The sequence below is a fragment of the Nematolebias whitei genome, chromosome 3 (assembly GCF_014905685.2).
Source record: "Nematolebias whitei isolate Nwh7 chromosome 3, NemWhi1, whole genome shotgun sequence".
Classification (NCBI taxonomy): domain Eukaryota; kingdom Metazoa; phylum Chordata; class Actinopteri; order Cyprinodontiformes; family Rivulidae; genus Nematolebias; species Nematolebias whitei.
In genome coordinates, this window is record NC_056500.1 from 54,914,890 (window position 1) to 54,927,787 (window position 12,898).

Here is a 12,898-nt window from a genome sequence, read left to right on the forward strand (position 1 = left end):
GAACTGTCTCCAGGGTAAGTGAGGTGTTAAAGATGTCTGCCAGCACCTCACAGAGCTGATCAGCACATTCCTTCAACACTTTTCCGGGGATGTTGTCTGGGCCGGTTGCTTTGTGCGGATTAATCCTCCTGAAGGTACTCCTTACTTCTGCTGAGGTCACGCTGAAATGCTCTTCATCCGGTGGTGAGGTGAGTCTGGTGCTGGGTGGTCTGTTCGGGTCTTCAAAGCGTGCATAGAACTTGTTGAGGGCATCAGGCAGAGATGGGTCTTTGGGACATTGTTCACTCCTTCCTTTATAATCTGTTATGCACTTAATGTCCCTCCACATGCTCAGAGGGTCTTGTGAGATGAATTGACCCTCGATCCTCTGTGCATGAATGTGATAAAGCTCTGATTATTCTCTTTAGAATGATTTGTTCAGTTAGTTTTGTACAGATATAGTAGAGTGCTGTATGAATGGGTAAATGAGGCACAGATTGTAGTGTACCATACCATTTTATTTATAAAGCACTTTAAACAGTGATAGGGCCAACCAAAGTGCTGTACAAACAGAAACAAACAAGCAGAGCACACAGCAACACATAACATAACATAAATGTCAAAATATAGAAAACCAAAAAATAGCAGATAATAACATAATGACTAACACAGTGTGATGCATACAGGTTCAGCACAGATCATACAGTGTTGAAAGCTAGGGAATAGGAGTGGGTTTTTAAACGGGATTTTAAAACTGTGATGGAGGGGGGCCTGCCTGACAAGCAGAGGTTGTTGGTTCATTATAGTCTTGTGAGAAGTAACTGGTCCGCTGACCTCAGAGAACGTGGTGGGACATACGGCTGTAGCAGATCAGTGAGACATGAGGGGGCAGAGCTGTTCAGTGATTTATAGACATACAGGAGTATTTTGAACTGTATTCGAAGGTGAACTGGTAACCAGTGCAGTGAGGCCAAAACTGGTGTAATGTGCTCTCTTTTGCCTGTACTGGTTAAAAATCAGGCTGCTGCATTCTGGACCAGTTGTAGTCGTGCAATGGAGGTCTGACTGATACCAAACAGGAGCGAGTTGCAGTAATCGAGTCTAGATGTAATGAATGCATGTATTACTGTCTCCAGGTTATTTTTGGATAATATGGGCTTCAGCATAGACAGCTGCCTCAGCTGGAAAAAACAGGATTTAGCAATCATGTTTACATGACTGCTAAGTTTCAAGGAAGGGTCCATTATCACTCCCAGATTAGTGACTCTTTGTTTCTCTAACAGGGCTAGAGTGGAACGGTCGATGCAGTGGTTTGTGATAGTGTCGTTGGGAGGGAACAACATGACTTCAGACTTCTTCTCATTGAAACTTAAGAAATTTAAAGCCATCCAGTCTCTGATGTCAGCCAGGCAGTCAAGCAGTGTAAAGAGCTTTGAGTATTTATTTATTAACCTTTATTTAACCAGGCAAATCCCACTGAGATCACAGATCTCTTTTGCAAGGGAGGCCTGGGCCTGAAGGCATCCTAACATGCACGTTTTTGTTCTGTGGGAGGAAACCCGAGTACCTGGAGAAAACCCATGTAAGCACATGGAGAACATGCACACTCCACACAAAAAGACCCCAGGTCCAACCAGGGATTGAACCCAGGACCTTCTTGCTGTGAGGCAACAGTGCTAACCACTGAACCATCATGCTGCCAGTATCTCGATAAAATAGAAAGGAGCTGTATAAGTACAGTCCATTTACCATTTTTATTTACTCACTGAAAACATCTGTGTTAATCTGATGTCTCACTTGTTGTGTAAAAAGTGTTGGGTTGATTAACAACAAGTTTGACCATTTGGTTAGGTTAGTGATGAGTTGATTTTTTTTAATTTTAAGGCAGAAGTTGGCCAAAGGTGACCTGACTGCACCTTTACTTTAGGATATAATATGAATGTAAGACAGTAAATACTAACTTGTATGATATTTAACCTGGTTGACTTTGTTGGTAACTCTAGTCTACTGCACAGGAACAGCAGCTAATCCTACTAGTTAGCAGCAGATAGCTAGCACCAACTCAAATTGTAGTTATCTAATAACCTAAATCTGGGGTTGTGGTTTTTAATCTAGACTTTCGTAGCTTCAGTAGAACAGACTGGTCATTTTAAATGGTAAATGGACTGTATAGTAGTCCCTCGCTATTTCGCAGTTCGTTTTTCGCAGATTTGCTCTATCACCGTTTTTCAAAGTAAGACTGCACATTACACAATTGGCTGATTGATGGATGACCCATACATTTTTTATTTAAAATACTGTATTACATTATCTAAATTTAAATAGTTTATTTACACAAGGAGGGAGATTGGGAGTAACAGGTGATGAGTGTGATTGCAGCCTGGCACATGTCATGACAAAGTTTACTGTACTTGAACTTGAACTTGGACTACTGTAGCCACACTTCATGGTTTTTCACTTATTGCAGGGGTGGGGGGAGGGTGTCAGGGTATGGAACACTCACAATAAACAAGGGACTACAGTACTTATATAGTGCTTTTCGATCTGATCAAGATACTCAAAGCACTTTACAACACAATCTGTGCCTCATTTACCCATTCATACAGCACTCTACTATAGCTATACAAAGAATAATCAGAGCTTTATCACATTCATACACCAATGGGACACACACTGGAAGCAATGAAGGGTTCAGTGTCTTGGCCAGGCACACGTCCGCATGTGACTGCTGGTGGAATCGAACCCCCAACTCTTGCATTGGAGGGAGACTGCTCTAACGACTCAGCTACAGCCGCCCATTTAAACCATGTTTTGGTAGAAAACTGATGCTGGGTCAAACTGACAACCCAACCCTGCTGAGGTACAACTCCACAAAACAGATATGACCCCTAGCACTTGGATCACAAATTGGGTTGTTTTTTGTGTGTTGTTGTTGTTTTCTTTTCTTTTTTGTTTGTTTCTTTGTTTTTCCAGCTGCTCCTCTCTGAGGGGGTTGCCATAGTTAGTGAACTCAGAGAGATTTGGCAATTATTTTACACCAAATTCCTTTCCTGATGCAAGCAGGGCTCAAACCGTTGGTTACGTACTGTAATCCCAGATTCTATGAATATAGGCGCAGCCCTTTAAGGCTATCGCTAGTGGGTTTATCCCTTCACATGCAGTGCAGCACTGAAAACTTTAGTCTACGCCCACCTGCTGTGTGGGCCTCACCCCGTATAAATTACGGTGAGACCGAGTAATCGGCTCCCAAATAGCTTTTTTCTTCAGCCGTTTAGGAACCAGTGAGGCCCAGAGCTTAAAGGGTTACGCTTATACTCATAGAATCTGGGGTTACAATACGTAACCAACGTTCTATTTTGTATAGGCTTCGCCCTTTAAGGCTATCGCTAGTGGGTTAAAGGCGAAGCAGGATGTAGTCTATGCCTCACTGGGTCCGTTCAGATACAATATGAAGCGCCTGCTTGCACCAAAAAACATTTCATCACTCAGCCTTCTGTGTGCGTAATTACGTGCTGCATAATTACGCGTTCCATGCACAGGAGCGCCCCAGAGAGAAAAGGTCTCCGATGGTGAAAAAGGGAAGGCTGAAATGCAGTCCTGTGCTGAGAATGGAAAAGAACAGAGGTTACAAATTGTAACCGTGTAACGATGAACAGAGCAGGTCAACAGCTCTTCAATATGGACTGATTAATAACAAAATGAAATGATTAGTAACCAAATTAACTGATTGGTAACAACAGTCATGAACTGATTAGTAACAATAAAAACAGCAGTCATGAACTTGTGACTGATAATAAATGTCTCACACTGTAATTGCATGCAGTCAGATGTGAGTTTAAAAACGTAATTCCATGAAACAAGTAAAAATCATTCTGTTAGAACACTGAGAACAGAATGAGTCATGGAGAAGGCAGCAACATCACAGATAGTAGTGAATAAATGAACAAGGCGATGACCAAGCGGCCGCCGTACAAATGTCCTCCACTGTCAACCCTCCATGCAAAGCTGTAAAGGATGAAATCCCTCTGGTGGAATGAGCTCTGAGATTCTCTAGAGGATCCAGTCCTGATGCTCTGTAAGCTTCAGAAATAGCCTCACACAGCGAGTGTGAGAAGCGCTGAGTGGATAAAGGGCAACCTGCTGAGGTGTCCCTGTAATGCACAAACAGACGCTGAGAATGACGCAGTGGGGCTGTGCGTGCTATATAGCATGCAAGCGCATGCATGGGACAGAGGAGATGATGCTTCCTCCTCTGAATTGTGAGGAGGAGGATAAAACCCCTCTAAGGTTATCATTCTCGATTTAAACGAACTTGTGATGTTTTTTGGTATGAAAGCTGGGTTAAGTCTCAGCGCAACTGAGCTACCATCAGCTTGAATCCTGAGGCATAACGGGGCAGCAGAGAGCACAGATAAATCACTCACTCTCTTTGCTGATGTCAAAGCCAACGGCAGGGCTGTTTTAAGTGACATGAATTTAAGTGAAACCTGATCTAAAGACTCAGAAGGAGCTTTGATCAGAGCGTGCAGAACCATTGTTAGGTCCCACTGTGGAGCTAGTCGGCATGACACCAGTCTGTGTCTCCGTACACATTTTTAGAAAACGCTTCATCAGCGGGTGATTAAAAACTGTTCTGTCACCAAAGCCCTCGTGACAAGAAGAAATAGCTGCAGCATATCCAAAAAAGTTCAATCTGGTCCTCTGGACATTCAAAAAAAAAAAAAAAAGCTGCAGCATATGTTTTAATTGTGCTGAACGCTAGATTTCTGTCCATCAGCTGCGGCAGAAAGGACAGCACGCCACCTAGTGGACATGAGCTGGCCTCTACACCTTTCTCCGTGCACCAGCGCTGAAAAGCTGTCCACTTTGATGTGTACAGCGCTGTGGTGGAAGCGGCTCGTGAGTCTTGGATTGTGCGCACCACATCTTGTGAGAGGCCCATCTTTTCTAAGCGGATCCGCTCAGCGGCCAGACCCAAAGGTGCTGGCCTATTTCCCGGGTGACTCCTGATCGCTCCTCCTGCCTGGAGGAGAGCATCCTCCCTCCACGACAGTTTCCACGGCCGGCTCGATAACAGACGTTGCAGATTTGGGAACCACGGGGCGCACACGCACTCAGGGGGCTACAAGAATGACTGACAGTTCTTCCTCCCGGACTCGGTTCAGAATCCGTGATATTAGAGTGACTGGCGGAAACATGTAAAGGAGTATTTTTGGCCACGGGCTGTGAGCAAAAGCTTCCACTCCTAACGGTAGGTCATACCATGAGCTCAGTGAGAACCATAATTGACACTGGGCGTTCTCCCGTGTGGGGAACAGATCCTTTGCTGCTCGGCCGAACCTGCTCCAAATCTGGGAGATCAGCTCGGGATGGAGGCTCCAGTCTCCGAGGTGAGGACCGCCCCTCGACATTATGTCTGCTCCCCTGTTCAGGACGCCGGGGATGTACACTGCTCTGATGGAGAGCAGGTTTTTGTGTGCCCAAAACAGCAGCTGTCTCGCAATGCGTAACAGCTGGGCTGAGCGCACGCCTCCCTGCCGGTTTATGTAAGCTGTAGTAACTCTGTTGTCTATGTGGATCAGAACATGTTAATTCTGCAACAGGGGAGCAATGTGCTGAATCACATTCCAAACTGTGAGACATTCCAAGACGTTTATATGAAACGGCGTGTGGCTGGCCAATGCGCCCCCACTGCTTGACATAGGCATGTTTCTAACCCAGCCTGACAGGGACACATATGTGAAAACTGAGACGTGTGACGTAGGCCTGCTGATAGGAACTCCCTCTGACAGAGTGAGGGGGTTTCCCCAGTGATTCAGGTCGGTTCTCACGGAGGGGGGCACAGAGATCATCCGCCTCTTCTGATGCACTGGATCTATGTGCAGGCGGGCGAACCATCTCTGAAGGCGTCTCATGTGAAGTATGCCCAGCGGAACCACAGTGTGGGCTGATGACATAGTTCCCAAAAGTTTCATGACCGAGACAGCTGTTACTAAACTGTGGGGTTTGACACAGCGGAGCTGAGCTATCAGAGCTTCAGCTCTCGGCTTTGATAAGCGGGCTCTCATTGTGACTGAATTTAGCTCCACTCCAAGATAAACGATCATCTGGGACGGGAGAACTGGACTCTTTTCCCAGTTTTTAGCAAACTCCAGGTTCAGCAGGTGTGACATCAATGTTCTGGTTTTTGTAGCTGCTTCCTGTATGGATCGAGTTAACAGCAGCAGATCGTCCAAATAAAAAATAATTCTCATTCCTGCCCTGTGTAACAGCTGCAAAGCTGTTTCCACGCATTTTGAGAATGTGTGTGGGGCAAGGGAATATCTGAACGGCAGCCTGTTGTACTGGTTCCCCTGGAAGGAAAAACGCAGGAATTTCCTGTGCTTTGGAATGATGGGAATGTGAAATAAAGCATCTTTTAAATCTATGGAGGTAAACCAATCATTCTGGTGAATGCTGTCCAACAACTGTTTGGTTGTCAGCATGTGGAATTGTCTCTCCATGATCGATTTGTTGAACATGGCAAGTCGAGAATGGGTCTCATCCCTCCGGTTTATTTCGGGACAAGGAAGTAACATGAGTTCTTGGGAACCCTGGAAATTACATTTTTTTATCAGTAGTTCCTGAACTTCTCAGTGGAGAGACGAGTTCTGTTCTGGAGATGACAGAACCGTCTCTATAATCCTTCTGAATGGTGGGGGTTGAGCTGCGAACTGCAGTGTGTAACCCCTGCTGATCAGACGGTCCATCCATCTGTCCAGGGAACACACTCGCTGCCACTCTGCGTAACACTCGGGGAGTGGGCACGCGTTTTTGTGTCGTGTCATGTTTTTTACGGACGTCAGCCAAGTTAAAGCCCCCAACACCATCACCCGCTCCGGTGATTCTCCTGGGTTGACCGGGGGGGGGGGGGGGGGGCGCAGAAAGGGTCATGGAAGAGCCTCTGTGCTGCGCTCAGGCTACGGGCTCACATTAGAGTTGATGTGAGCTGACGCGCACTGAGGGGTGAGTGCTTTTAGAGATGAGACGCCGTTTGGGTGGAGGCTGCAGTTGTCATGGAGAAACACGTTTACTCCTGCTGCGGTCAGAAATGTAAGAAAACGATACGGGCTGAGAGAGAGGGTTTTTACCGGGCTTGGTCTGCTGAAAAAAAATAATTTTTAGCTGATGTGTCAAGCGAGTATTTTGTGTGATTTCCCGAGCTGCGGTGACTTTTAAAAACCTGTTTTGAGGTTACCGGCTCGTTTTGTGTGGGGAATGTATGAAGAGAAGCCGCTGTGAGATCATTTGATCTGACAGTAAGGCTGGAATCAGAAGACAGTTTACTCTTTGAATGATGTTTTTGTTTTATATATAACTTAAATCATCATTATGAACACACACATTTCCCACAAGGAGTCATTTTTCGTGTTGCCTCCTCCGTGGGCCCTGCGGCTGATTGGTCCAGGGCGGCACTTGTTGACGCCCTCTGGGGAAGCGGTAAGTCGCTGATTGGCACGATGAGAAGGGCTGTTCTCTGGTGGGAGGGGCCGGTGGAGGAGTGGGGCGACCACGTGTCGCTGACCACGGCGATCCCTCCAGCAGGCGAGGGGGCGGGAGGAGGGCTGCGGCTTCATCAGGTGGCGCATAGTTTCCGACACCTCAATTCAATTCAATTCAGTTCAGTTTATTTATATAGCACCAAATCACAACAAAGTTGTCTCAGGGCACTTTACAGGAACATTCACATACATAAAAGCCAATTAGAAAAGTTCTCTATCTAAGGAATCCAGCAGACAAGTTGAATCTTGGCTTTGTTGCAGTCTCCCATCCTGAGCAATCACAGTAGCAACAGTGGAAAGGAAAAACTCCCTTTTAAAAGAAAGAAACCTCCAGCAGAACCAGGCTCAGGACAAGCAGCCATCTGCTTTGACCTCCTCGGACTTCTTGGACTTTGAGCATGGCCTTGAAGTTGGCCCCGAACAGCACATCCGTCGTGATGAGGCCCTCTAGCAGGTCCCTCTACAGCCTCTTCGGCATGGACGGGGAGAGATGGAGCCAGGTGGACCTCTGGATCATCGTCATCCAGGTGGCAATGCGAGACAGGCAGACCGCAGAGGTGGCACACAAGTTCAGAATGACGTCAGATGCCTTGCAGGCAGGTCTGTGTCCTCCAGCCTCTTTGAAATGCTGTAAGCCAGCAGGGCAACATTGTTGTTCGCTGTGGCTGCCTGAAAATCACACTGGTGGGCTCGGTTGGAGAGCGATGTCACCATCTAGTCGTGTTTCCCTGAAAGGACAGGTCGTTGGTCCAACCTGGAAACTTTTGACCCAAGTGCCTCCACCAGGCTTGGATCCGGGGGGGAACCGAGGGAAAACTCCACTCAGTAAACCCCTCCACTCTGGTGATGGGAACGAAGGTGGAGACGGGCGCCTTCAGCTTCAGCAGGGGGGTTTGAGCTTGCCCCCCCCCCCCCCCGTTCCAACACTACGATCTCCAGGAGGGAATGAGCAGCGGGGCTGTTGCTGACATCGCCATTATTGGAGGAATCATCCGATTCACTCCGTGACTCAGCGTCAAAAAAGGCGATGGCGTTGTCCAGCAAACAATCCCCTGCGGAAAAACACTCCTCGATGTTAGTCTTGAGCAAGGCTGCTCGTCTCTGCTTCTCCTCAGGAGGGAGGAGGTCACAGGGACAGCAGGAGGAGGCGAGGTCGGTGTGACGGGGACCTAGGCATCCTTAGCAGATGTCGTGCCAGTCGAAGTTCATAATGTAGTCGGTCTGGCAGGATGGGCATAGGCGGATGGTGCTGGACATCTTCTCTCTTTTCTCAGGCAACTGTGGCTTAGTGGTTAGAGCAGTCGTCCTCCAATGCGAGAGTTGGGGGTTTGACTCCACCAGCAGTCATGTGCTGAAGTGTCACTGAGCAAGACACTGAACCCCTCATAGCCTCTGATGTGTGTCCCATCAGTGTATGAATGTGATCTAAAGCACTGATTAGTCTCTTTAGAATCATTTGTTCAATTAGCTTTGTAGAGATCTAGTAGAGTGCTGTATGAATGGGTAAATGAGGACACAGATTGTAGTGTAAAGCACTTTAAGTATCTTGAAATAAGATAAAAAGGTGCTATATAAGTACAGTCCATTTACCATTTATCTTCTTGAAAAAAACAGTGCTGGTCGGCAGAAGAAAAAATGGGAGCCGATTACTCGGTCTCACCATAATTTATACGGACCGGGGGTGAGGCCCACACAGCAGGTGGGCGTGGACTAAAGTTTTCAGTGCTGCGCTGCGCGCGAAGGGATAAATCCACTAGCGATAGCCTTAAAGGGTGAAGCCTAAACGAAATAGAACTACAGACTCAAGATCAGTTTTTCTTGTTTATATATTTGAATTTAATTTTAAAATCTGGGAATCCTAATTTCTGCCATCTAAATTAACCAATAGCACATCTTACTATTTTTTCCTTTGCTCACAACTTTAAAATCTTCACACCTTAACAAACATAAAGATGCTCAGATTTGTCAAAAGAATCAGTATCAGAATAAGCTTTATTATCATTGCGCCGACATACAAATAGAACATGTACATACAGTCGTCTGAAAGCTGGGCGGATTTCATGAAGCTGCTACTATTTTAAAAAAGTGTGGCCCTCTTATTCTTATTCAGAATAATATTTTTGCTAAGATGAGAAAAGGGAAGAAAACATGAGGAGAGAAGATATTTAAAAAAAAGATCTCTCACGCCGTGTCCTAGACAGGGCACGATTTGAGGCATCAAAAAACCTACCATAGCAAAGCAACATAAATAGACGTGATACATGTACATATAGGCTGATGAAGACGTTGACTTTTTAAGGGAAAGTCGTAGCATAGTCCAGAGCCACCCCCCCCCCCCAACCAGCCACTGTCCAGATAAGAGGTGTTATTTATCATCAGCTCGATTGAGGTTCCGTCACATGTCCATGGTCTTGGGGAAGAGAGGGGTGAGGAGACAGACAAAGCATCTTTGTTTTTTTTCAAAACATGCCAGGAGGAGTTGAGATTAGTCTGCCGTCAAGGCCACTGTTTAGGTCAGGCAGAATTCGTGAATTGTTGTTTCTGCCTTTTAAAGTCTCACTGGTATATTCCTCTGATGGAAACTCCAAACAGCCGAATTGATTATTTACGCCGAAAGTCGAGCTCTCAGCTTCTCCAAAATTATTCCCACCTTCAAGTGTGCTGCTAGAGAATTCACAGTCCTGATAACAGCTGCACCTGCTCTCTGACACAGCTGCACATAATTTAGTCTGAGTGCTGCTGAGCTTCGGCACATCCACACGAATTTGTAGACAATCCAGATTTCACCAGCCAAACAGCAAAAAAAAAAACAGTTGTCATCATGAATCCAATTTGTTTCTGTCGAGGTAAGAGGGTCCTCCTTACCCTGACTCTTGTCGGGACAAGTTCATCAATTTTGTTGAGAGACCAGCTGATCCTTTGAATTAGGAAGGTATGCAGGAAAAAAGAGGCTCTTTAAGGGTTCACAGGACGGAAGAGTGCAAGCAGGGAAGCCGGGGGGTGGGGTACGGAGCGCCGGGAAAACACGTCTGACTTCAACGAAGTACAGAGAGAAAAAAAAAGTAGCAATTAATTCTAAATGTTGTCAATTTTTGTTTGTCCACGCTTTAAAAAAAACAGTAAGTATATCAAAAGGAAAATATCAGGCATCATTGTTAATACAGTGGCATTCTTATTTGAAGCTGCTAGCACATTTGTAATATTCTATTGACATAGACATAGTGATAAGCAACAATAACACAAATATGACTAATGTTGTTTTGGCCTGATTTCATGAGCTCAAACTGCTGACACTATGAACCATTTGTTTTTCTTTATCATATATTCAACTAAGACCTGGTTCCACAGATAAAAATACATAAGGGAGTTATGTTTACTTAACAGGAAATTACAGTTTCACAGAGTTAATCCATTCTGTTGTAATTTTTTTAGCTTGGATTACAGCCTGTCCACTTTGCAGGCATGAAAGGGCAGCCAGTGATCTGTGGCAGGTTGTGTAGTTTACTTGGCATCCAGTGATGGGTTCTGCTTGTTGCCGTGCCGCACGACAGCACACAGCAAATCCACAGAAAAGATTTCACTTTAATCAAATCTCTGCCTCCTCCACACAGAGAAGCAGAGAAATAAAATTGCACCCCTCACTTTCAAAGAGCATTCTAAATGAGCTGTTTGCTTAAAATGTGGCATTATTGTCAAAGTGAAAATAATGGCCTGCAGTGAGGTGAGAGAGAAGATACAGACAGATATCAGTAAATAAATAACATACCGCTAGCATTTGGAGTTATAATATTGCTTCTATAAAACGCCACACTGCAGCACTATATATCAACATCTGGAGAGGAGGGTTTTAAACATTAAGATGAATAGGCATGAGCAGAAACTGTCAGGGAAAAAAATAAGAACAAAACTAACAGAGTTGGTATATAAAGAAATACGAGGTCAGCCTGAAAGTGTTGGCAATATTCTGCAGTGATTTTGCAGTCTATTGAAGCGGAAAGCACTGAACTATAAGATGAAATATTAATAAGATGGAACAGGGAAAAGCTTGAATAAAAAGGAGGACATGATCTTTCACTCTTCTACGTCAAGATGCAGTCTATTTGAGCTTCAGGGTCCACCCGGGAGTCCCTATATCACTGTTAATGCTACGGCTTCTAGAGCATGTTGTGTTGTTTTATTTGCTTTTGCAAGGAGGAACAGTAGACTGACAAGCTGTTTAGCTTTAAAGCTTGTCTCTCGAACCTGTCAAGACAACTAGGACTCAAAGGAGGCAGAAAAACATCAGCCTGCTGTCACCGGTGCATTACAAGACATTTCATCATTTCAGTTTTCACTAACATTCACACATTTTCTGCAGTTTCAAGAGAGCAGCCATCAGTTTAACATGAAAATGTTCTACTGTGATGCTTACTCCTCCTGAAGTGAGGGGGGTTGTCATTCACATCGCTCAGCTTCACAGTGACGGTTGTGGTGCCCGATAACCCACCCAAATGCCCGCCCATATCTTTCGCCTGGAGGACAACCAGATACTCATCCTGGGTCTCCCTGTCCATGTTGGGTACTGCTGTCCGAAGGATGCCTGGTGGAGAGGAGAGCACAACAAAAATCAGCACAGCTTTAGATCTCACAGTGACACACCATCTCTCCACATTAGCATCAAAATGACTCATATATTTTTGAATTAGGGTATTTCAAAACGTTACTCTAGGCCACCTCCATTTCTGAATACGTTGAAGAAAACACAGCGATATTACGGACATTTTGATTCTGTGAAACAGTTATGAATATTCTTTCTTGTTGTAGATAGCTCTTTAAATACACATAGCAGTGGAAATACGTTTCATGGGGGTAGGGGTGCTGTGAGCAGTAGCAGTTTTTGACATGAATGATTATTTCCCATGGTCTCATTGGGGGTGGAATCAGGGCTTGAAAAAAGTTATGAGTCATCGGTATGTTTTTAAATCTCTGAACAGTTCTGCCCCCTCTTATCTCGCTGATTTGCTGCAGCCATATGTACAACAGCGCTCAATAGCCTCTTATCAACAGGTCCTGGTCGGTTTAGGCCCTATTGGCCCTTATTAGGCCGGTATCGGTAGGGCTGCTTCATATTCTGTCTCGACAGTGCCCATAGTTCCCCTTTAGTGAGCGGATCATAAATATCAACACGCCTTACTAGATGGTGGTGCTAGTGCTGCATTAATCTCTTTACTAACCACCACTAACATGTATAAGAAGAAGAAGAGACGGAAAAGAGCACACAACCAAAATGGATGTCCTCGTTTCTTTTTTGAACATTCTGCGTTGTCTGTGGCTTTTTCTCCTTTTTATGTACATATACATATATATACATATACATATACAGTACATATATATATATA

At 45.1% G+C, this 12,898-nt stretch overlaps 1 protein-coding gene across 1 annotated transcript in view; it reads right to left on the reverse strand.

Annotated features, from left to right (window-relative positions):
• Positions 1-12,898, reverse strand: part of LOC119407557 (cadherin-24) — an 89,575-nt gene that overhangs the window by 13,893 nt on the left and 62,784 nt on the right. The window contains exon 5 of the mRNA XM_037674377.1: positions 11,932-12,099. Within this exon, the coding sequence (XP_037530305.1) occupies positions 11,932-12,099 (168 nt within the window). The remainder of the gene's footprint in view (positions 1-11,931; positions 12,100-12,898) is intronic.